This window comes from Actinia tenebrosa, unplaced genomic scaffold (assembly GCF_029948245.1).
Source record: "Actinia tenebrosa isolate PJP-AT-01 unplaced genomic scaffold, QUT_ActTen_1.0 PGA_scaffold4__44_contigs__length_22323623, whole genome shotgun sequence".
Taxonomy (NCBI): Eukaryota; Metazoa; Cnidaria; class Anthozoa; order Actiniaria; family Actiniidae; genus Actinia; species Actinia tenebrosa.
Window position 1 is genome coordinate 18,913,245 of NW_028292581.1, and position 22,597 is coordinate 18,935,841.

At 38.8% G+C, this 22,597-nt stretch overlaps 1 protein-coding gene across 1 annotated transcript; it reads left to right on the forward strand.

Annotated features, from left to right (window-relative positions):
* Nucleotides 1-205: 205 nt before the first annotated feature.
* Nucleotides 206-21,948, forward strand: LOC116305709 (uncharacterized). The gene is made up of 11 exons (XM_031715673.2): nucleotides 206-777; nucleotides 2,269-2,501; nucleotides 3,852-4,173; nucleotides 5,710-5,818; nucleotides 6,799-14,236; nucleotides 14,534-14,656; nucleotides 15,024-16,034; nucleotides 16,482-18,420; nucleotides 19,163-19,485; nucleotides 20,331-20,541; nucleotides 21,150-21,948. The coding sequence occupies exons 1-11, from the start codon at nucleotides 294-296 to the stop codon at nucleotides 21,245-21,247; spliced, it is 12,291 nt and encodes a 4,096-aa protein (XP_031571533.2). The 5' UTR covers nucleotides 206-293; the 3' UTR covers nucleotides 21,248-21,948.
* The last annotated feature ends 649 nt before the right edge of the window (nucleotides 21,949-22,597 follow it).

Here is a 22,597-nt window from a genome sequence, read left to right on the forward strand (position 1 = left end):
GTTATTATTTTTTAAATTAAATTTTATTTGTATTTCATTTATTATTAACACCACAGGAAATAAAAATACTATGTCGGCCTTCCTGTGTTTTCGTAACCGCGCAGTCCTAGGGACCCATACCATGTTGACCAATCAAATACGAGCATTTTCGCTCCAAAATCCAAACGTGAAGGAGACAAAGTTCAACTGTCGTTGGAATAAAACTTGATCAAGATACCAAAAAAGTCTTGGTTTTTGACCGACATTTTCTCTAATTTTTTCGGCCCTTGAGTGCCTCTAAACTCCTGTCAGCCATGAGCTGGGCTAAGGACGAATGGAAGGAGGGCTTGAGTGCTTATGTACTCAAACATATAACCGAGTTAGAGCAGCAAAACGAAAGGATAGTCAAGGACAACAAGCAGAAGCTCTTTCAGCTTGAAAGCTGTACTGCGGCGTTGGAAAAACAAAAAAGATTAACAGAAGAAGAAAGAGGAAAACATTCCACGCTAAAAAGAGAAATCCAGTCTTTATCTGAGTCCTGTGATGAAGCTGAGAGGAATAAACAAAAACTACTCCACGAAATTCAGCTTAAAGATGGTAAACTTAGTAGTATTGAAGGACAACTAAACCGAGTCAAGCAATGTTTGGATAACGAGGTGAATAAAGCCACACAGTTAAAAAATGATTTAGAAAAAATACAATGCGAACACACGCAGTCCCTGAAGAAGTACGAGAAACAGTCTGCTGAACTATCTAAACTACAAGAGCACAATTCTTTTCAAAAGAGACAACTCGAAGGTAAGTTTTTCTTCACGATTTTAAATTTTAAAAAATTAATGATTTTGACCAATGGAGTGTAAAATCAAACTGATGTAACTCGAAATCTTATACAAACATCCAGAAAATACTATTACAGTACTAAGAAATAGTGAAATTATTTTATCATAACCGAAAAATTTAGACTTACAAAGGGTAAAAAATTCATGGCGGCGTTTGGTTTGATTTTCTCGCCAACATTTGAAAAGAAAGCTTTGATCACCGTTTAAACTTTCTTTTTAAACGTTGTTTTTCAATAACGGTTTTTTAGTTTCTCAGTAAAAGCCATTGAAAAAAGTTTTGATGTATCTATAAACCACTAATACAGCAATGCATATTCCCAAATTATAGCAAAGAATGTAGCTTAATTTGGATCAATCTTAGTCCTGTGATTGAGTGTGTGGACTCCTTACTGCATATTCACAATGTAGTTCAATGCGGAGCACAAAACAATAGAATCTTCCTCTCCTGGGCATGGCTGTATAAAGGGTGGAGAAATCAATGTACCCTGTGAGCAGAGTCTCCTCTTCTTGCCCGTTGAGGTAGTCTCCTACTCGGTGGCTATCAGTCTCATCATGCCACGCTCACTCCCCTAACTTAGGGGAGTGAGCATGGCTTGACAACACAAATAAGGGCTGCATAGGAGACTACTTTTGAGGAGGTAAAAGGAGACTGCTTGCACGGTAAAATTAATGCTGTTATCCAATACATTTATCCACTGGATTAGATTTATCCATCAGATAAATACAACTGGGCCCTGTTATTGAGTGTATAAACCCCTTACAGCATTTATCCAATGCTGTTAAATTATGAAATATTCTAGCAGGGAGATCCTTATGAGTCCCAGTTATAAGCACTGGAGCAATTCTATGCTAGCATGGCCTTTTATTTTTCAGTTTCACTTACCAAGTCCACACATAGGCCAGACATATATGGTAACACCATTGGGCATACAGTTTTAGTATAAAAGTAATGATGAGAAGGCAACATACTTTGATTACCAGTCATTTTTTAACTAGATATTTTGATCACTAACTACTGTAGTGGTCATCCTCATCCACAAATTGTTATCTACAGTTGCATTGAGTACTTTCATACTGACAAAATTACTATTATAAAAGCTAAAGTGCATAGAAGAACTAGTTGAATAAACTTAGAGGTGATGATAATGTCCCCATTCATTGCTTGTGATCGATTATTTTCTTTGATCAACAAAGTCTCTGTGGTTTTCCATTATTTTGTAATATCAGTAGTTAGTGTCCAAGATCTTTTTTTTAAATAATAATTTTATCAACAAAATTTTGTACTCATGAAGCTATAGATTAGATTTCGTTGCTGCGGATGATCACTAAGTTAGTGATCATAATATCTAGTAAAAAATGACAATCAAAGTATTTTGGCTTCTCATCATCACCTTTAAATAATAACTTATCTCATTGAATGAAAAAATAATTTTTTGAATGCATTTTTTAGGTCAAACTAATAAGATAAAAACTTTGGAATCTCAATTGCGTCATTCTGGAGACAACAGCAATAGATCTACTTCATCAAGGTCGTCAAGCCAGTCTAGTAACAGTGATGGACAAAATATGAATGATTTTGCTGAGTCTGATCTTCAAGCCAAATATGATGCTGAAGTACAACAACGGCAAAAGATTGAACAAGAATTAATGCAGTTGAAAAATCACCTTCAAAATGGTTCACTGGTTAGTAAAGCTTCTTTTGATCTGTATTCTACCAAAACAGAAAGAGTTTGAATTCAAAGACTTGTATAACAGCTGAGTTTGATGTCAATTTAAACACACATGACCATATTCCTGGGTGATCATTATGATGGCTAGTTATTCTGTAAACAGCAGAGCAGTGTTGTACAAAGGGTGAATTGTGCTATCTGATGGATAAATCCTTATCCAGTGGATAAGTTGATGCTGTTATCCAATGAATTTATCCACTGGATAAGATTTATCTGTTGGATATAGTGCTTATCCACCCTTTGTATACAACCAGGCCCAGTTGAAAAACTGTTATTGGTGAAAAGTCTATCTTAAAAGCCTACGATCAATAATTAAAGAAAGAGCGATGATTTATCTGGTAATACTTCATTATAAGCATTCATCTATCCACTAATAAAAGTTTTTTGACTGCCATTTACAGAATAACTGTTTACAATGTTAAATAACTGTTTTTAATGATCACATTTTTTCTGTGGTCCATTCAGTAGTACAGAAATCAAAAATTACTAGAAGGAAATCTTTAAAAACTTAATTATGAAAAACTTATATTTTACAACCATCACTCCCCTATGGGGCCCTTTTGTGAGGTTCGCTCCATACCACCCTACTACTGGGGTCGAAATAGGAAGAAAATTTGGCCTGCCAGTGTTTTTTATTTTTGACCGGTGAAATATATTTTGACCTATTTTCATGGCATGGAACATGAAATAGGGAAAGGAAAAAAAAAGAGAAGAGCCCTCAAATCAAGGGAAACATAATGAGCCCTCTTTATTAGTACATGCTGATTGCAGGAATGGGAAGGCTTTTCAATGCATGTACATAGTTGATAAGACAGTTTTTGAGCCATGAAATTGTTAGTATATTTTGCTTGAGATTTTCTGTTTGTACCCAAGGAGGTTTGAATTCACACAAACCCTGATATTCCCAAAACTAAAACAGGGGCTTCATTGACTTTTGAGATGTATAGGAGAACCTTTTGTACTAGGCCAAACAAAAAAAGATTTTTTTCTTTTCTTTTCTTTTCTTTTTTTTTTTTTTTACTGATACAGCAGTAAAAATTAGCTTCCTGGGAACCCTGTTGTGCATTTGGGAATGAAAAAATATTAGGGTTGTTAAAAATCAGCAAGAAAATTAGGATGGGTCGCGCAACAGGAAACAAACTTATTATTTTATTTTGTACTAGCCAGGAAATCTAAGTAAACTTATTACAACTTACTAAGCTAAGTGGTAGTTTAAGCTGGAGAAGTTTGCTCATTTAATGGAGTATTTTATTATTACGACCTTTAATGAAGCCCATGCTAAAACCCTATTTTTTGTTGCCAGGAATCAGAAAAGATTATTGAAGAGAAGCCATTGAATAATGATACCATGCCTGAAATACCTTCAACTGAAGTTCGAGAAGCAACACAACTCAAGCAACAGATAACTGATCTGAAAAATTCGTTAGCAAAACTAGAGTTACAGCTTCAATCAAGCCAAAAAGAGTTGATGAAAAACACTGAAGTGCTGCAAGAAAAAGACATGGAATTGACAGAAATAAGACAGAATTTGGATAACAAAATCAAGGAGTCCACTCATGTTTCTGAGGAATTGATGAAGATGACTAGCCAGTTGGATAAAACTGTGGTACAACTTGAGGCTTCAGGTCAGTGTTACATGTAGATCTAAATATTTATTTTATTTTATACGACTTTGCCACTCTGAGGCGGACGATAAGCCTTAAGCATGGTTTTCACTAGCAACATAAGCATAAGCACAGACATAAGCGTATCAAGTTCACTCACTTCTCTGTTGACATCCTCACTGTGACATAAGCACAAGCATGAGCATAAACATAAGCACAAGGATCAAAGCAATCTCCTTATTTTTATGCTTCTGCTTGTGCTTATGTTACCTTATGTCATAGTGAGGACATGTTCCTTAACCAAGCTTTACTGTTCTAAGACCCAATTACATGACAACCAATAAAGATTGAAACTAGAATCTGGAAGTTGATTTTTGTGGAGTGAGGAAACCTGGAGAAAAATCCTTTAAGCACAGGAGAAAAACCAACGAACAACTCTACTCATACTGTATAACACCAAGCCCAGCGGGGCTCAAACCAAGGTCACATCATTAGTGAGAGGCAAGCTACTTTACTGCAATGCCACCTGTGCTTCCCCATCAAACTTGAGAAAAACTCGGTCATCTGATATTTCCAAATGCCTGGAAACCAGATGAAAAGATGAGGTTTAGCAGCTGTAGCCAACTTTGATTGATCAAAAAATCAATAGGTCAACTCCTTTGGTGCTTCACTCTGAATTTTCAATAGTCGGAGTTTGTATATTGATGTAACAGTATCAAAACATCAAAGTTAGGTGCTGATACCTAATTGGTTAGCGATAAAAACACAATTCAAATTTGAACAAAAGTCATTACTCGTAGCAAAATGGAATCATAACCTATTGAAGTGTGTACGGTATGGCGTGTAGCACAGTAAATGTTTGACTTTAAGTTTGGGGGAAAATACATTGGTTTATGAATATCATACTTGGGATGGATGGAAAAAAGCTGTATAAATGAAGGGACAAGTTGGCAGTTACAGTAAAACTAACTTTAAAAAATCAGTTACACAAAAAATCCATTAAATTTTATCAAGCCCTGAAAGCTCTAAGCTAATCCAAGTCATAGGTCACAGAAAGCTTACAAATGGAATTGGGATATACCAAGTTGGGTTTTATGGAGGGAGCAAAACCAGAGATCTTTCTTAGGAGGATGCACACTCTGCTCACATGTGGTGCCAAGTCCAGGATTTGAACCCAAGACACCAAATACCAGCAGGCCATAAGTTGCAATTTGAGCTTGCATTGCATTCATATACTGCTATCTTCATAAACATGCGAACTCAATAGCTGTTAGCTGAAATTCGATTTTTACGCTGCTGTCAATAAAAACTAATCAGTCGGTACCTTTCATAACTTTGACTTGGTGGCAGCAAAAAAAATTTGGCTCACAGCTACAGAATTTACATGTTTATGAAAAATAGCAGTAATTGGTAAAATCTTAAAAGCCTAATGACAGTCTACACATTTTACAATATACAATCTATTTAGCATAATTTTATTTTAACATGGATCCCCAAAGTAAAACAATGGTAATTAAAAAATCACTGACCTGATAATTTTTGATATTATTTAAACAGAGAAGAAATCCAAGCAGTTGAGTCAAGAATTGGAATGCCAAAGACACAATTCTGAGGCAGTTATCAAAGGCCATGAAGAAAGATTGAAGGAAAAAGAAAAACAGTACAGGTGAATATGTTATATATATAGTTAGTTATACAACGGTTTTCTAGTAACATACCATGGAATATCCCTTGAGGCACTTGTATATTCTATAATGCACATAAGTCTATATCCATTCTGATTGATGACGGTGGGTGTTTTTCAATTGTGCGGGAAAAGGACCAACTTTTAACCAATGATACAGCCTTTAGGCTGTTCTGCATTCTGATTGGGATAAATACAGTACTAGTTATACCATGGTTTTGAGTGGCACACCATGGATTATCCCATCATAGGCACTTGTATATTCTATAAAGCACATGTCTTTATCCTTTCTGCATTCTGATTAATAGCAGTGGGTGTTTTTCAATTGTGTGTGATAAATACTAGTTATACAAATAAGTCTTTCCTGGGTTTAATAAAATAAGGGCTTTTTTCTTTAGTTAATAGTGTGTGGTGCAAGGGCGGATCCAGGGGGAGGGTCGGGGGGTCGCGACCCCCCTGTCATTCCTGAGGTCAAATGGGCTTCCTGTGGTAAAAATGCGACTGGGATTCCTTTGCCCACAAAATTTACCCCTGAGACCCCCCCTTCAAGAAAACCCTGGATCCGCCCTTGTGGGGTATGATCATTAAGGGGCAAGGTCAAAACAATGGTCCAAAATAGGGACCCGATTTTATGAATTAAGGTGGTGGGTACCGGTACATACCCCCTTCCTCCTCTGAGACCTGTTCAAATGCTCGATACTGGGGGTATGTAGTGGCAATTTCTATACACAAATATGTTTTTTAGCATACATGCAGACAGACAGTCCATTCATTTCTGTGGTTTGGCTTTTAGTTTAGGATATATTCGGAGACAAAATCTAAGATTTCACTTCCAGAGGTGGTGGGTACCGGATAACACCACCCCTCCCCCCTAAATCGGGTACCGTGAGATGACAATTGTTTTGCCCTCATCCCTGAAGCCAACTGGCCATCAATCGTTTTTTGTGATGATATTTTCTTAGGGAAGAGGTCTCATCCCATGCACAAGCACTGACAGCACTAGATAAACAACATCAAGAACTAATCAACAAAATGCAACAAGAACAACACACCGCACAGTCAGCACAAAGAGAGCTTCAGGGAAAACTAGACCAGAGTCTACGAGAAGCGCAACAGTTAAAGCAACAGTTAACAGACGCGAAGAATGACGATTGCAACAAGAACCACGCCATGAAGGCAAAGGATCAGACCATTGCCGATCTGGGACAAGAAATCAAATCTCTAAAACAAGAGAAAAACACCATGCTTGTTGAGCTGGATCGTGAAGCGACGAATAGAAAGAAATTGGAAGATCAGCTGAATGCTGCTAAGAATGAGATCACGCGTAAAGAAGACTGCATCAAGAATGCTGATAGCAAAGCAACGGAGAAGATAGCAGAGATGGAGAAGATGAGAAAACAAGCCTTGTGTGACCTCGAAAACTTGCGTACTGTGCAGATCAAGCTAGAGGTAGAGAATAAAGAACTTAAGAAATATCTAGGAGCATCATCGTGTAGTACAGGAAAGAAGGAACAAGAAATGGTGGAGCTGAAAGAAAAGGTAGAAGTGTATGAGAAAGATATTCAGCAGCTGAATCAAGAGTTGCATGAACTGAAGGGGAGCATCAGTGAGAATAAAGAGAAGCATTCTAAGCTCGAAGCGAAGCTAAAAGAAGCTGAGCAAATGACCCAAGCTAAGGACAACGATGTCAAAAACATGTGTAACAAGTTTGAAGAACTTGAGCAAAGATGTGGTTCACTTGTACAGGAGTTGGAGACCAAGAAAAATGAATATGATGAAATAAAGAAGAGAAATTCTGAAATTCTGAGTAAACAAGAAAATACCGAAAAGGTACTCGAAGCCAAGACATCAGAGGTGAACAGCATGAAGAAGTCAGTGTCCGAGAATGAAGATATTCAAAGGCAACAGTATTCAGACCAAGAAAACAAGGTCGTTCAACTTGAAAAACAACTAGTGGAAGAGGCAAATAAATATGCCAAACTCCAAAGTGAAGTCCATAAAGTTAAGGGAGATCTTGAAGAAGAGAAAAGAACTGAAGATGAACTGAGGAAGAAACTCGAAGAAAGCTCGCTACTCCTTCGAGAACAACAAGAAAATGCTACTCGAAAAGATAAAGACATAGAAGAGCAGAAAAAGAACTTCAAGAACGAGATGGTAGTGCTAGAAGAAAAAGTTGCTCTAATAAAGAAAGAAAAGGATAAGGAAAAGCAGGAGTTTTCGAGGTTGATGAGCCAGAAAAACGAAGAACTCTTTGGGTCTTTAGATGAACTGGAGAAGAAAAGCCACGAGGTGTCGAAGTTAAGAGAAACACATATCAACCTACAGAACATGTTGACTGCACACGAACAAGAGAAAGCAAAGATGGAGGAATCTTTTAAAGAGCAATGCAGAAATACCGCCAAGAAAGAAGAAGAACTCTTGGCAAAGTGTGAAGAGCTTGAGAGAGAAAAGGCGACTTTCAGTGAGAAGGAGAAAAACCTGAACATCGCGAACGAAGTTCTGAAACGAGACATCAAGGCGTTACAAAATGATTATAAGAAAGCGTGTGATCTTTCTGACACAAAGTCTGAAGACTTTAAAGAATTAGTCGATAAGCATGTAGCTACTACGAAAGATTATGAACACTGGAGGCATCGCGCTGAGCAAGCGGAGACTGCCATTAAAGATTACGAGCAGCGAATCAAGGACATTGCCGAAGAAAAGGAAACATTCCTTAAAGAACTTGCTGTGAAAGAAGAACAAATCGAATCGTTGAAGAAAGACTTTGACGCACTTTCGTCTGAAAAGCAAGCATTAATTTCAAAGGCAGAAGAGAGATGTGGACTTTTGGCCGAAAAGATGGACAAACAAAGTGCAGAGCTGGAAGAAAAAGCAATGAAAATTCAAAGCATGGCGTCCAAGATTAACGAACTGCAAGCTGCGTTAGAGAACTCGGATGCCTCATTTTTGACCCTGAAGGAAGCGTACGAAAACAAAGACAATGTAATACAAAAGAAAGAATCTGATATAGAAGAACTTGCTGGGCAACTAAAAACAGCGGAATCTGCATTAATCAAGCTGCAAGGAGAAGTGGATGAGAAAAACAGGAGTGATCTTGAGCAGAGGTATCAACAGCTTGAGCTGCAGAACGAAGAACAGCGGGAGATAATCAAGACCAAGGAACAAGAAATTGTGCTCCACCTTAAAGATTTGGAAAACTTAAGGAGTTGTAGCGAAGATGAGATTATGAACCTGAAACAGAAGCTGGATGGTCTTGGGAAAGACGTTTCTGAATTGTTGGAGCAGAAATCTCACCTGGAAAATGCTTTAGGATCCAAAGACAACGAGATTGAGTCTGTAAGGAATGAATACCGGGAGGTAACCAAATCTCTGACTGAAGCGCAGAAGGTAATTCAAGATAATGAGCAAGAGATTGCTGGAGTAAATGCGGTCAAGGAAGAATTAGAGAACAAACTAAAAGCCATTATGGAGACAATTCCTGTGAAAGAACAGGAAGAAGAGCGCAAGGCTCAAGAATTGGCTGAGCTACAAAACAGCTTCGATTCAAAACTTCAAGATATTAACTCCAAATCACAAAGTGCAAATGAAGAACTGGAAAATCTGAAGAACCAGGTAGCGCAAATGGAGCAGTCCCTCGAATTATCCAAAAGTAATCTTATTCATGCTCAAGAGGAACTCCAGGACAAGAATACTGAACTGCAACAGGTGCAAACAAGATGTCAGAGCATGAAGGAGAAGTACGAGGAGTTTAAAACGAGAGAAGAAAGTTTTATAGAGCAGTACCAGAATTCGAATTTGGCATTGGAGATGAAGTCCAAGGAGTTGGAGTCGAGCAGAGAAGAGCATCAGAAACTGCAGAATACCTATGGTAAAGATACAGCAGATTATCAGTTGAAGGAATCCGAGGCAAATGCTAAGGTTGCTGAGTTGACAGATGAGCTGCAACGAGTTGGCAAGAGTTTAACGGTTAAGGAAGAGGAATTGAAAGAAGCGTTGGGGAAAGCTAGTTCCATGGAAGAAGAATGCGAAGCTATTCGAGCACTGATGGATGACAGTGCACAGATGGTTCTCGCCCTACAGGACCAAAACACAGCATTAGTAGAGAAAGAACAACACTTGGTTGAATGCCTAGAACAAAAGAAGAAGGAACTTCAAGAATTACAAGAGAAACAAGAAAGCTTGGAGGTAACCTGCCAATCATCTGGCGAACAAATATCTTCTGATCTTGAGAAGATGAATCGAGAAATAGAAGAGTTGAAGATAAAGCTGTCCACCGCCTGCGAGCTTGAGGAATCAAGACTTCAAGAAATAGCTTCTTTGAAAAGTGGCCTGGCAAGCGAAGGAAAAGAAAAAGCTGAACTCGCAACGAAAATGGAAATTTTACAAAATTCGTTTAGCATTCTACAAGAGGAGAACGCCAATCTTGTACAGAAAAACCAACATTTGATAAAAGTTGTTGAAAACAAGGATAGCGAGCTGGATATGTTGAAAGCAGAGATAGAGAATATCAAGGCATCTTTGGACACTACGGCTCAGGAATCTGTAAGCGAAATGATCGAACTTCAAACGAAAGCAGATGCATTAGTCGCCAAGGTTGGACAACAAGAGGAATTGATAAACATCAAAGAACAGCAATTGAAACAACTCTCTTCCAAGTATGAAGAGCTACAGAAGGAATCCAACGGATTGAGAGCAGAATTGGAAGAAAATAATGCCATGTTAGGTACCACCAAGGAAGAACTTAGTACACTTGCAAACAAAAATGAGATGTTGACTAAAGTGATAGAAAACAAAAACCAAGAATTCGATTCCAAATCCGTGGAGAGTCAGAATAATGTCAACGAGATTGAAAATGAATTCCAACGTCAGAGAGAAATTCTGTCTAACACCAGAAAAGATCTAGATGCTGCTTTATCAGAAAAAGAAAAGGTGTGTCATCTGCTAGAGGCGAAGGAAAAAGAGGTACTAAAGCTGGTTCAGATGAATGAAGAAAACAGGGTAGAGCGAGATGAAATGATACAACGACTTAGTACTGTAGAAAATGATTTGCAAGTAAAATCCGAAGAGTTCAAATGTTTAGATGAGCAAAAAGTGCATTTGGAAAGAATGATCGAGACCTTGAGTTCAGATAAAGAGGTGTTGTTGCAAGAGGAGAAATCTCTGAAAGGAGAAGCGGGAAATGAGATGGAGACATTGAAGGTGACAATACAAGAGAACGCAGAAAAAGTCAGACACTTGAGCGAAGAGAAGATAAAGCTTGAAGAAAGAGTAAAACTTCGAGAAGACGAATTACAAAAATCCAGAGAGAAAACCATACAGCTAGAAAAAGACCTTGAAGGTTTGACAGCTCAGAAAGAGATCTTACAGATGGATTTTGAAGACAAAGATGAGTTAATTGAGTCATACGAGATACAGATAAACCAGCTTGAGGGAATGGTCAAGGAAATTAAACAAAAATCCCAAGAGAAGGAGGACAGTCACTGTATTGTAACCAAGGACATGGAAGTATTAAGATCTCAGCTTGAAGTTACGCAAATGGACATCGAGGACAAAGAAGGATGTATAGAAGAGTTGACCAGCAAGGTGAACGCCCTAGAATCACAGGTTAAAAATCTCAAAGACTCTACTACCATACTCAAAGAAAACCTTGAGAACGCTCAGGCATCTTTAGAACAGGCTTCCATCTCGCTGGACGAGAAGACTAAAGAGTTAGAGCTCGTGAAGACTGAATCAAGCGCCGAGAAGGAAAAGTCAGGAGAACTTGTAGAAAGTTTACAAAAGACGGTAGAGGAGCTAAGAAAAGAAAGACAGGATTCCGAACAAAGAGTCGCAGAGAAGGAAGAGTTGGTGGCAAGCCTAAGAGAAGAAATCCAACTCCTTAAAGTTCAGATACAAACGCTATGGAAAGAGAAGGAGGGTATGCAGGCCACGTTTAGTACAACAGTAGAATCATTGAAACACTCTAAGGAGTCTGCAGAAACGAACCTAGAAGAATTGGAAAAACAATTGACAATGACTGCAGGAGAAATGGAAAGCTATAAGAACGAGCTGAATGCACTTCAAACAAGTATAGCAACGGAACGAAGCAATCTACTGTGTAGTAACCAAGAAATGACTGCCCAAAAAGAATTAACCCAGAAGGAGATAAAAGAAGTCCTTGAAAAGCTCCAAGAGACTGAGGAAGATCTTGGTAGGACAAGGGACGAGCTGAGCAAGGCAATAGAGGATAAAGAAGTCTCGGAGAATATGCTTGTTGCAGTGGATGGCAATTTGCAGACGTTTAAACAATTGGTCATCGAGAAAGAACAACGAGTGACAGAACTCGAAAGTTTATTAGCTGGTAAGGAAGATGAAGTAGTCAAGCTGAATGAACTTTCTACTTCTCAAGAAGAAGAGCTTGTAAAGTTGAGGGAAGGAGTGAATGAGAACAGCCAAGCGAGAGACGCTATAGTCAAAGAACTCAAAGCTAAAGTAAAAGAAGTCCAAGAATCTATGAAGATGGAGATTGAGAATGTGAACGAGGAATACAAAGTGCAAATCGAAGAGCTGCAGAAAAGCCAACAGATTTCCATAGAAAATGCAGAACAGCAAAAAACTGAGATAATAGAGATGGAAAATACCATGACAAGCCGTAAACAAGAGATCGTAGAACTGAACCAGGTTATTGAATCGAAATCTGCTGCGCTTGAAGCTAAAATACTGGAGTTGGAAAATCTAAAAGTTGAATGCAATGCGCTTCAGTCCACACGCGAAAACGTTGAACGAGATCTTAATACTGAAGTTGAAGGCCTTAAAAATGAAATCCAAGCTAAAGAGGAAGCTGTCAAACGTATGGAAGAAAAAGTATCGAATCTTTCTATGGATTCCGAGAGCAAAAACGAAGAAAATATAATGGCGTTGTCTTCTGCTAGACAAGAAAACAAGGACCTTCAAGACAGAGTACAATCATTGTTATCCAGCCTTGAAACTGTTGAAGATGAGCTTAGAAAGAACTGCCTGCGCGTGGAAGAGTTGGAACGGATTTTACAAGAAACTAAGGATTTGAATATTGCGGAGTACTCGAAGCTGCAAGACAAACTGAAAGAGGTAGAGGAGAGCAAAGCTGAAATTGAGAGGAAGATCCACCAGGACAAAGATGAGGTTCTGAACGAAATGAGCAAGAAGGACAAGGAGTTGACAGATGCTTTAAATTATGAGAAAGAACAAAACACAAGCTTGCAGGAAGAGCTGGATAAAGTGAGAGATAGGGTGACCAGTTTAATGCAGACGGTTGATGAACTTCAGAAGGAACACCAAGGAAAAGTTCTAGATTTGAATGCCCAGCTTGAGGAATCGAGGCAGAGCTACAAGATGTCCTGCAACAGAGTTGAAGAGCTATTGGAAGAGAAGCGTGCGCAATACGATGCGATGATGCTAGCAGAAAGAGAGAGCAACCAAGCTAGAACTGAACTAGAGAAGGAGATTTCTACCAGCAAACAGCATGCAAAGACGCTCAAAGAAGAATTAGACGGGTTTAAACAGAACCTAGAGAAACTGGAAAACGAAAAAAATTCGCAGGAAGAAAAGCATAAGAAAATGGAAACGAGCTTCCAGACAATGGAACAAAATTTGAAAGAATGTGATATGAAATACCAAGATGAGATAACTGAACTCTCGAGCCTGCTAGAGACAACCGAGTCAGAATTGAGAAAGACAGTCGCTGAAAAAGACCAAGTCTCTTCAATGTTCGAACGATGTAAAAAAGAATTGGATGACACAGTTGCAAGGTTGGATTGTGTGGAGAAAGAAAATGAAAATGCCGAGGTGTTGACAAGACAAACCGTTGAAATGAAAGGCATGATTGAATTACTGGAAGAGCAAATAATGACTTTGAAGGGTGAAAATGCTGAACTTCTTAGCAAAGTCGAGGAAGAGAGACAGATCGTTAGTGAGTTGAAAGCACGAATGGTAACTCTAGAACAGGATATCAGCCTTGAAAAATCACAACAAGAACTAAATTCTAATCAACTCAAGGAAATGATTGAAGAATTGGAAAAGAAAAACTCTGAGTTGAACGAAAAGATTCTGTCATCGTCTGACAACAGCGAGGAAAAACTGAGATACACTAACGAGAAATTGGAAAAAATAACTGAAGAAAAAGAAGCAATTGGAAAGCAACCCGAAGAAAAGTGCACATACGCGATACAGCTTGAGGAATCGAACGACGAGCTACTTGAAGTCAATGAAAAGCTCTGTCAGAAGATCGAGACATTAGAAGAACATCTGCAACAGAAGATAGATGAGATAACAAGTCATCGTGGTGAAACAAGTAGTGCTAATCAAGATTATGAAGATGCGTTACATGAGTTAGTAAATGTACGGCAAGAATCGTCCGAAGCTATCGAAAAACGCGATGAAAAGGTACCTACAGTACTTTGATATTATAATTTACGTAATATTTGTTATACTGTGTCTTTTGTGTTGCACACTTCAGTAACCTCACACACTGGTTTTAAGGAGCAAGTGTGGCTTGGTTGGTTAATGTGCTGCCTGCTAAGCAAAAGGTCCTAGTTTGATCCTCAGTAGCCTCACACTTGTTTTAAGGGGCAAGTGTAACTTGGTTGGTTAATGTGCTGCTTGCTAAGCAAGAGGTCCATAATTTGATCCTCAGTGACCTCACACACGGGTTTACGTATTAACTTCATACCATTCCCACAGATTAGCAGCTTGACTCACCGCCTGCAAGACACCCAGAAATCCTTGGACGAGATGTCAATTGAAAAGAAACAATTGGTACGCGAAAAAGAAGACTTGCTGGATCAAATAAGTTCGGCTAAACAGGTGAGTTTGACTTTAACGAACAGATCAAATCCTAATGTTCTCCCAATACAGCCACGTGTCATTCGCTGGAATATCGTTTCTTTATTTGACGGTTGCGCATGAAAAGAATGAATATGGATACAAACTCAAACAAAGAATTTTATTCTCAAAAGATAACACGTGGCTTGAAAAAGGAAAACATTACGCACAAGTGGATTTGATCATATAGCTTGGGAGTAATGTTCTCCCATCTCAGAACTCGAGTCATTCGAGACATCGAACCCATGACTGGAGCTGTTAGATGTGGCGTATTACCGTAACACTCAGAATCACCTGTTCATCGTGTATTATTTGATCACTTGTTTATAGATTATATCTTTATCTACAGATGAGAGAAGAAGCTCAAAGAAGAGCCGAAGAAAACCTAGTAGGAAGACAAGACCAAAGCGTACTGATAGATGACAAGAACACCCAAATAACAGAACTGAACAACCAGATTAATAACCTACAACAGTCCCTTGAAGCTAAGCAACGAGAATTCGATGAAATGAAGGCCTTCTTTGACTCAGCCAATGAAGATCTTGATGTGCTGTGCGAACAGAGAGCAGAAGAAATCCAGAAAATGAAGAAAGAAGCTAAGATAACGCGCGAAGAGGTGCAAGATCTCGAGAGAAAATTGAGAGAGAAGGAAGACGAGGTTGAGAGCTTGTCTGATCAGATCCTCAATGTTACAAACCAACTAGATAGCCTCACTCAAGTACACGAATCCTGCAAAGATTATGAAACTAGAATGGAGACTCTCAAACAAGATGTCGAACAAGCGGAATATGCTCTTGTACAAGAAAAAAAGAATTCAGAAGCCTTGTTAAAGTCGTTCGAAGAGAGAGAGTCACAATGGGAGGAAGAAAGAGAAAAACTAGTGTCCTCTGCTGATATGGATAACCAATATTTAAAAACAGAATCAAGTCTCCGTTTTGAATTGTCCCGCGCTGAAAATGAAATAAAGCAGCTAGAAAGTTCTTTGAGGTCTAAAGACGATGAGCTGACAGCGCTACAGCGGTCTAATGAAGAGAGCGCTTCAGTAAACAAAGAACTTGAATCACAATTCAAATCTAAGATCGCGGATCTTGAACAAAAGTACGAGGAATTGAAGTACGATATGAAACAAAAAGAAGAAGAGTTGTTCGTACTCCAGGAGAAGTTAAGTGAAAAAGAAGCCCAAGTTGAAAGTATGGAAAAGAAGTTGACTTGCTCGGAGGAAATAGAGTTGGAATTACGTCATCACTTGGGTGACGTCACACAGCAGTTAGAGAAGTTGCGTGAAGCAAGTATGGAAGAGAATACGAGCAGTGATGAAATGGAAAAACTGCGCAAAGAGCTAAAGGATGCTTTGGAACAGGTAAGATAAGATTGTCATTGTCAACGTCCAGTTTTCGTTGATCTTAAGACGCAGTGTCAGTATCACCCTTTCTTAGTTGTCAAGAAAGTAGTCGCTTGTTCGATTTTCAGCTAAACAATATGTGAATCGAGTATGTTTGCTGTGTTGTTATCTCCCTTGCCACAAGGGTTTTCTCCGGGTTCTACGTTTCCTCCCTTCGTAAAAAAGTGAGTTGAGTGTTGTATGTTGTAAATATAGAATGAAGTGATATAGTGCGCGTGGGGGGGGGGGGGGGGGGACCTCACGGAAGATCCCCTTACGGGGAGTGTTGATTGTAAATTGTATTTTATCTTATCTTATCTTATCTTATCTTATCTTATCTTATCTTATCTTATCTTATCTTATCTTATCTTATCTTATCTTATCTTATCTTATCTTATCTTATCTTATCTTATTTTTCGTTTTTAGATTACCGGTCTCAAAGAAGACGCTGAAAAAAGAGACGCTCAGTTTGAAGAAGAAAAATCCCAAATCGTTGAAGCTGCCAAAGAATTTGCTGTAAAACGAGAAGACGAATTTGAACAGCAGATAGTATCAAAAGAAGAACAAATAAACTCTGTAGAAAATCAGCTAAACCAGCTTAAACATCAACTCCAGTTAGCACAAGAATCCCAGAAAGCGCTGCTTGAAGCTGCTGACGAGAGAGAACGAGAATACGAACAGGCAAGGAATAAAATGCAAGACGGCAGCTTGACACACGGCAAATTTGTCCAACTCTCGCTGCAACTTAAATCTGAAAAGCAAAAAGTTCAGCAGTTGGAAGAAAACTGTAAGAGATTGCAAGAGATAATTGATGAAGGGCAGTTAACGATGTCTGCATTGCAGAAACAACTAGATGGGATGAACAAAAACCGCAATAATGAACAGAAAGGACTTGAAGCTGAAGTCAATGCGCTAAACGACGAAATCAAATCCGTTGAAGCCGAACTTAAGCAAGCAAGAGACGCTCTCTCCAAGGAAAAAACACGTGTGAAAGAATTAACAGTTGAAAATGAAAACTTTCAGATAACCTTGAAGGAATTCCAGAGTTTAGCACAGAGGGAGAGAGTACATTCTTCTGAAACTGAAGAAGAATGCAAGGTATTAAAAGAACAGCTGAATGGGATGATGAGCGCGAAAAGCGAGGCTGACATGGAAAAAGAGGAATTGATCGTCAGTGAGTCGAATGAGAAAGTGAAGTTGAGAGAAATTGAACGACAACTGGAAGAGCTTCACGCTCAACTTGAAACTGAGACGCAGCTCAAGAAAGAGCTCGAAGAAAAAGTAGATAAATTGAAAGCAGAATCGAGAGAGAAATTGGAAAGTTTGGATGCTGTTAAAGAAGAAAAACTAAAGTTGGAAGAACAGATAAAATCTCTAGAAAAACAAGGCGAAAAAGCCCAGAAAGAGAATGAAGAGCTGGCTAAACTTTTCAAAGAACTTGAGACAATTTACTATGAGAAGGAGAAAGAACTGGCAGAAGCGAACAAGAAGCTCAAGAAAGTTGAAGAAGAGCTTGCGAGGTTGTGTAAAGACCGCGAGGAAGAAGTCGAGTTCTTGAAGGTACAGCTGTTGCTGGCAGAAGAGAAGTGTTCGAATTTGCGCCGAGAGCTTGAAGAAGCGCAATCTAGAGGTTCAAACACGCATGATAACTCAGTACAAGATTCCACAACTGAAGTTATGAAGCTAAAAGCGCGAGTACAGGAGCTTGAAGCCAGGTATAACAAGTCTAAGGCATCTGTTGCTAAACTAGATGGTGAACTGTGTCCCCTTCGATGTAAGGTCTCAGAACTAGAGGACGAGAATACGTCACTGAAGCTGAGACTAAAGACTAAACGTGGTGATGAACCAGTAGATATTACTAGCAGAGGATTACAAGAGAAGGTACAAACGTTAGAAGAAAATCTATCCAAAGAGAAAAGCCGAGCCGACGAAGAAACGAAAAAATTCCACGAAACTGTCGACGAATACCACGCCTTCATTAAGAAGTACAAAAATCTAGAACGACAGAATACTAGTTTACAAAGACGACTTCAATTTGCAACAGAAAAGCTAAAGAAGAAAAATGAGCCAGCTGATAATGGTAATAGCGAACCAGTCGATGCATCGCCTGAAGTTACCAGCCCAGAGATTAAACAATTTGCAACTGTTAGTTCAACGAACACAGCAAGTATGTTGTCACCTCTAGCACGATCCATGTCATCATTGGGTATCGCTACCGCATCGTCTACTGTGACGACGGCCGCAATCACCGACAACAAGCATCTGCCAGCAAAAACCCTTGTTCCTCCTCCAAGACCAGTAGTTCAGGAATCGGCTTTGCCTATTCGTCCTGTCAGTAAATTGAATAAAAGAGTCGCTGAACGAGGTATGTGTTGTTGGAAACAAACTAGTTGTTGCTTCTGATGTTGCTATCGTGTTAGTGTTTTTGATGATATACTGCTGTTATTGTTGTTGCTGTCGTTATTGATGCTGCTGTTGCGGCAGCTGTGGTTGCCGTTGCTACTGTTGCTGCTGCTGCTGTTGTTACGGATGCAGTTACCATCGTTGGTGGTTGTGGTGCTAAAGTTATAACTGTTGTTTTTACTGGTGTCGTTGTTGCTGCGGTTGTTAATGATGGTAGTGGTGGTGATGCTATCGTTTGCTCTTGTTATTTTTCTTGTTGCTGCTACTGCTGTTATAATAGCCTACACCAATCCCTTTATCTGTCGTTATTTGTAAATACATAGCAATTGGCAATCCTTACAGATTAAAGAGGGGTAATCCACAACCGGCAGAACGAAGCCTGGGAATGGATGAACAAACAATGAATGGTGAGATAAAACAAAGAACGCAGCTTACATGTAGAACAATAGACATTGTTCACCATAATCCATGCTCTCTTTGTTTTTGTTATTTTGTCCAATCTCAAGCTTCGTTCTGCCAGTGGACACGGACCCATTAAAGATTGATACACCTTTTGTAAAGACGTTTGGTTTTCGTCAACCAAGATTGTAACTAATATATTTGATAGAAACGAAAAAGCCAAAGTACCAAAAACGCGCAACGTTTACAGCCATAAGTCTTGTACAGACATCAAGTTGAGTAAATTTTTCTCGTATTTTCTTTAGAAACGTACAGTGTACCAAAGCGTCATCGACTCACAAGTCAAGGGGACTCGGTGTCCGGGACATCCGCGCACCAGGAACCAAATACAGCAGCATGTAACAGCCCCGAAAGCGAACTCCCTGAGGGACTACCCGAGATTGTAAGCATGGGCTTCAATGACATCTCTGATGTTCCAATCAAATCTCCATTTATCTTGAGAAGAACGACCACTCAGCTGCCTCGTCCAGATAAATCATCACTGGATAAACAAGGAATTCGAACGAGAAGTCAGATCGCTAGAGTAACACAGAAAACACATATACCAACAATGAACCGCGCTACTGCGGTAAGCACTATTTAACTATTTTATCATTTTTTAATGATAAATAAATTAACTAAATTATTTTTTTCCTTCGTTTGGATTGGCCGAAGTAATAACTAGAGATAACTAGCTAAAAACTAGTGTGAGCTGCGTCGATGTTTCTAATGAAACAGTAATGATAAAAGGGTAAATTATACAATTATAGATGAAAAAACTTGCTGACGTTTCGGACGCTTGTCCTTCGTTCTTCGTTTCACTCCGTTTTACACCTTCGTTTTGCTCCGACGAAGGACTAACGTCCGAAACGTCAGTAAGTTTTTTCATCATTTCACGGTGTATAATTTACCCTTTTATCATTACGAGATAATAACTGCTTACGAATAATATTCTGCTCATGCGCATTATGATGCAAAGACGTTTCGCTGCAAATAATAATCTACTAAAAAAATTTCAAACTTTCTTTCAAATAAGTTTTTCTGAATTACTAATGTCTTATCCAAAAACCTTTTTTGAATGCTTTTTCCTCTGACAGTATACTTTCGATTTCAAGTTGTAAAGAATTTAAAGTTTGTTTGCCATCCAGCAGAGCCTTCCCCAAGGGACCTTGAGCTGAATTGATTCGTTATCAAAGTCATATATCAGCACGTGACTGTTTGTTGCAAATGACATTCGCTCTAAGACTTTTTGCTTAACAGACCAACATGGCGAAATAAAATAAAACGGAAAAGAAGATTCTTACATACAAAGTAATATGTTTTAAAAACAGCGTAATAAATAATCTTTAATCTGAAGTTCTTTGGCAATTTTAATATTTCCTTTTTTTTTCTTTTTTGCTCATTCATTTATTTATTCACTTTATATTATTTCAGAAGGAAAATCCCTCCGGTCTTCGATCTCCACCTCGCGGGCCCTCTCGTCTAGTAGCACCACAGACAGTCCTGTCTCCCCGTAAAACTAACATCCCAAGACCATCAGAGGGACCAACACCGAAGAAAGCTCATCTATCGTCTAATGTTGGTACTAAACGACCTGGTCAGTCCAGGGCATCTAGACGGTCACTAGGAAAACATGTGGCACCTCGTAAGTATTATATTATTATAAGATGGGTTTTCTATTTGAATGTAGCTTTGAGAGTGCACGCCATTTATCCGTCAAACAAAACTAAAGATGTATTTGTCTAATAGACCTTTTTAGCTCTGGCGTAATTTTTTCCCATTTCAGACCATGTGTCATTTTAGACCATGTTTCATTTCAGACCATGTTACCCATTGGGAGAACCTACATAGCACTCAGTTAATGTAATATTTTCAGAACATTTATTGTATTCTATTGTCTATTGTATTAGGTGTGGTTCATTGTATTTGCATGAATACATTACATCAAGTGCTTGCTACGTAGGTTCCCCCATTTACTTACCCCGTTACCCATTATTAGGTTTTTTCATCTCCCATATTGTAAACATCTCTCTTGTCGCAAGGTTGCAAGAGCCTTGTTTGACTCATATGGTTTTTCTCTTTCATCCTACACATTTATCTAAGGAATGATCAATGCCTAGCGTGCGTATATCCAGTTCTGGATGCTCGCGGGAGGTTGCTAAACACAAGAGAAGCGTAAGAGTCGCACAAGGCGTATACCCACAATCTGCACCCAATTTGTGTCAATAATATCCCTATTTCATTTTGCTTTAGGTGGTTCTTCCCTCAAGCAGCCCATGAAGATCAAACCATTAGAAGGATCTCCTGCAAGACCGAGTGAAGACGACCCCGACAAATGCGCCATGCAGTAATGATAGCACGCTAATGAAAGACATCTTCTCGTACGGTTTTGTTAGCTTATTACAAAAAGATATCCCGTTTGATTGTTATGCTTTTTACATCGAAAAATAAATGCTCGCTCGAAAATGCGAATACTCTTCCATAATTGTACATAAAAAAGGCACACTTTATTTGCTTTCATTTACGATATTGTAGCTTTAAATTTCGATTTTTAAATTTAGCTTGGTTATCCTATTTGCTTGTACGGCTTGTTGTGAATGTTACTTATCATCTTATCTAGCTAATGCGTTACTGCTTTTAGGCCTTAACCCAAGTGGGTCTTAGTACCCAAAAAGACAATATATTGGGGGAAATGTTTTCATGGCTTCAAGGCCGCCATGATGGAGGGCAGAAACAATAAGCAATTTTTGGATGACAGAAGATTTGAATTACCAAAAGGGAACATTTCTATAGTTTTGCCCTTCAACATGGCTGTCGTGAAGTTGCTCTGTTTAAAGCCATCTTTGCAACGCCGCTCTTAGTCTCGGACGATGAATGAAATAGATGTTTTAGCGGGAAATATTTCAGTATATCTTGACTAAGTTGATCTTCCTTTCAATTTCGTATGCGACTAAGAAAGACACAGGAAAACGAGGACAGAGAATATACATATATTTCATGTAGTTACAGTATTATTCGATATTTGTAAATATTAATAAATAATTTCAACATATGTGAGCATTACTTGATGCGCTGAGTGTTTTTTGTTGTTCCTCCTTATCCTTGCATAAGTGAAAATATCATTTTATTTTTCAAAAAGATAGATAAATAAATTTTGATTTTTTATCAGAGAAAATACCCAACACATTCTACTCAAATGTTATGCCAAATCCAGGAATCGTGTCCGCTGTGCGCCACCACTTCCCTTCAGTACGCAATGACTAAGCTTTTTTCCGCTATATATCATTAGTATAGACTTCCTGGAAGCCGACCTCTCTGGTACTCACAGATTCACGACCGAATCAACTAAGTAAAAATTCTAAAAGGCGAAACTTCGAATGCGCTTGTGTACACCTGTTCCTCTTGCAGAAGTAATTTCTTTGACTTTGAAACCATGGGGATTGTTTGCCTAATTCTCCCGAGCTTGGGTCTCATGCATAAGGCGCTCGAAGATCATGCACATTTACCGCCTCATTTTACTATCCGTGCTCCTTATTGTGATTATCGAACCATGGACCACATGCAGCTAAAAAGACTGCTCTTTAATAATGACGTGTATTTCTGTAGCCAGCGCTAAGTTTTCGTACGTCGATAAAAAGTTTTGTTTTGTGGTTCGCAGGAACTGAAGTTGAAAAATGTCTTCGTAAGAGCGAGTGCGTGAT

Coding starts and splice junctions, on each gene's coding strand:
- LOC116305709 (XM_031715673.2), top strand. CDS start 294: ATGAGCTGGGCTAAGGACGAATGGAAGGAGGGCTTGAGTGCTTATGTA. Junction 16,035..16,481: donor TAAAGGATGCTTTGGAACAG/GTAAGATAAGAT, acceptor TTTCGTTTTTAG/ATTACCGGTCTCAAAGAAGA. Junction 19,486..20,330: donor CAATGAACCGCGCTACTGCG/GTAAGCACTATT, acceptor ATATTATTTCAG/AAGGAAAATCCCTCCGGTCT.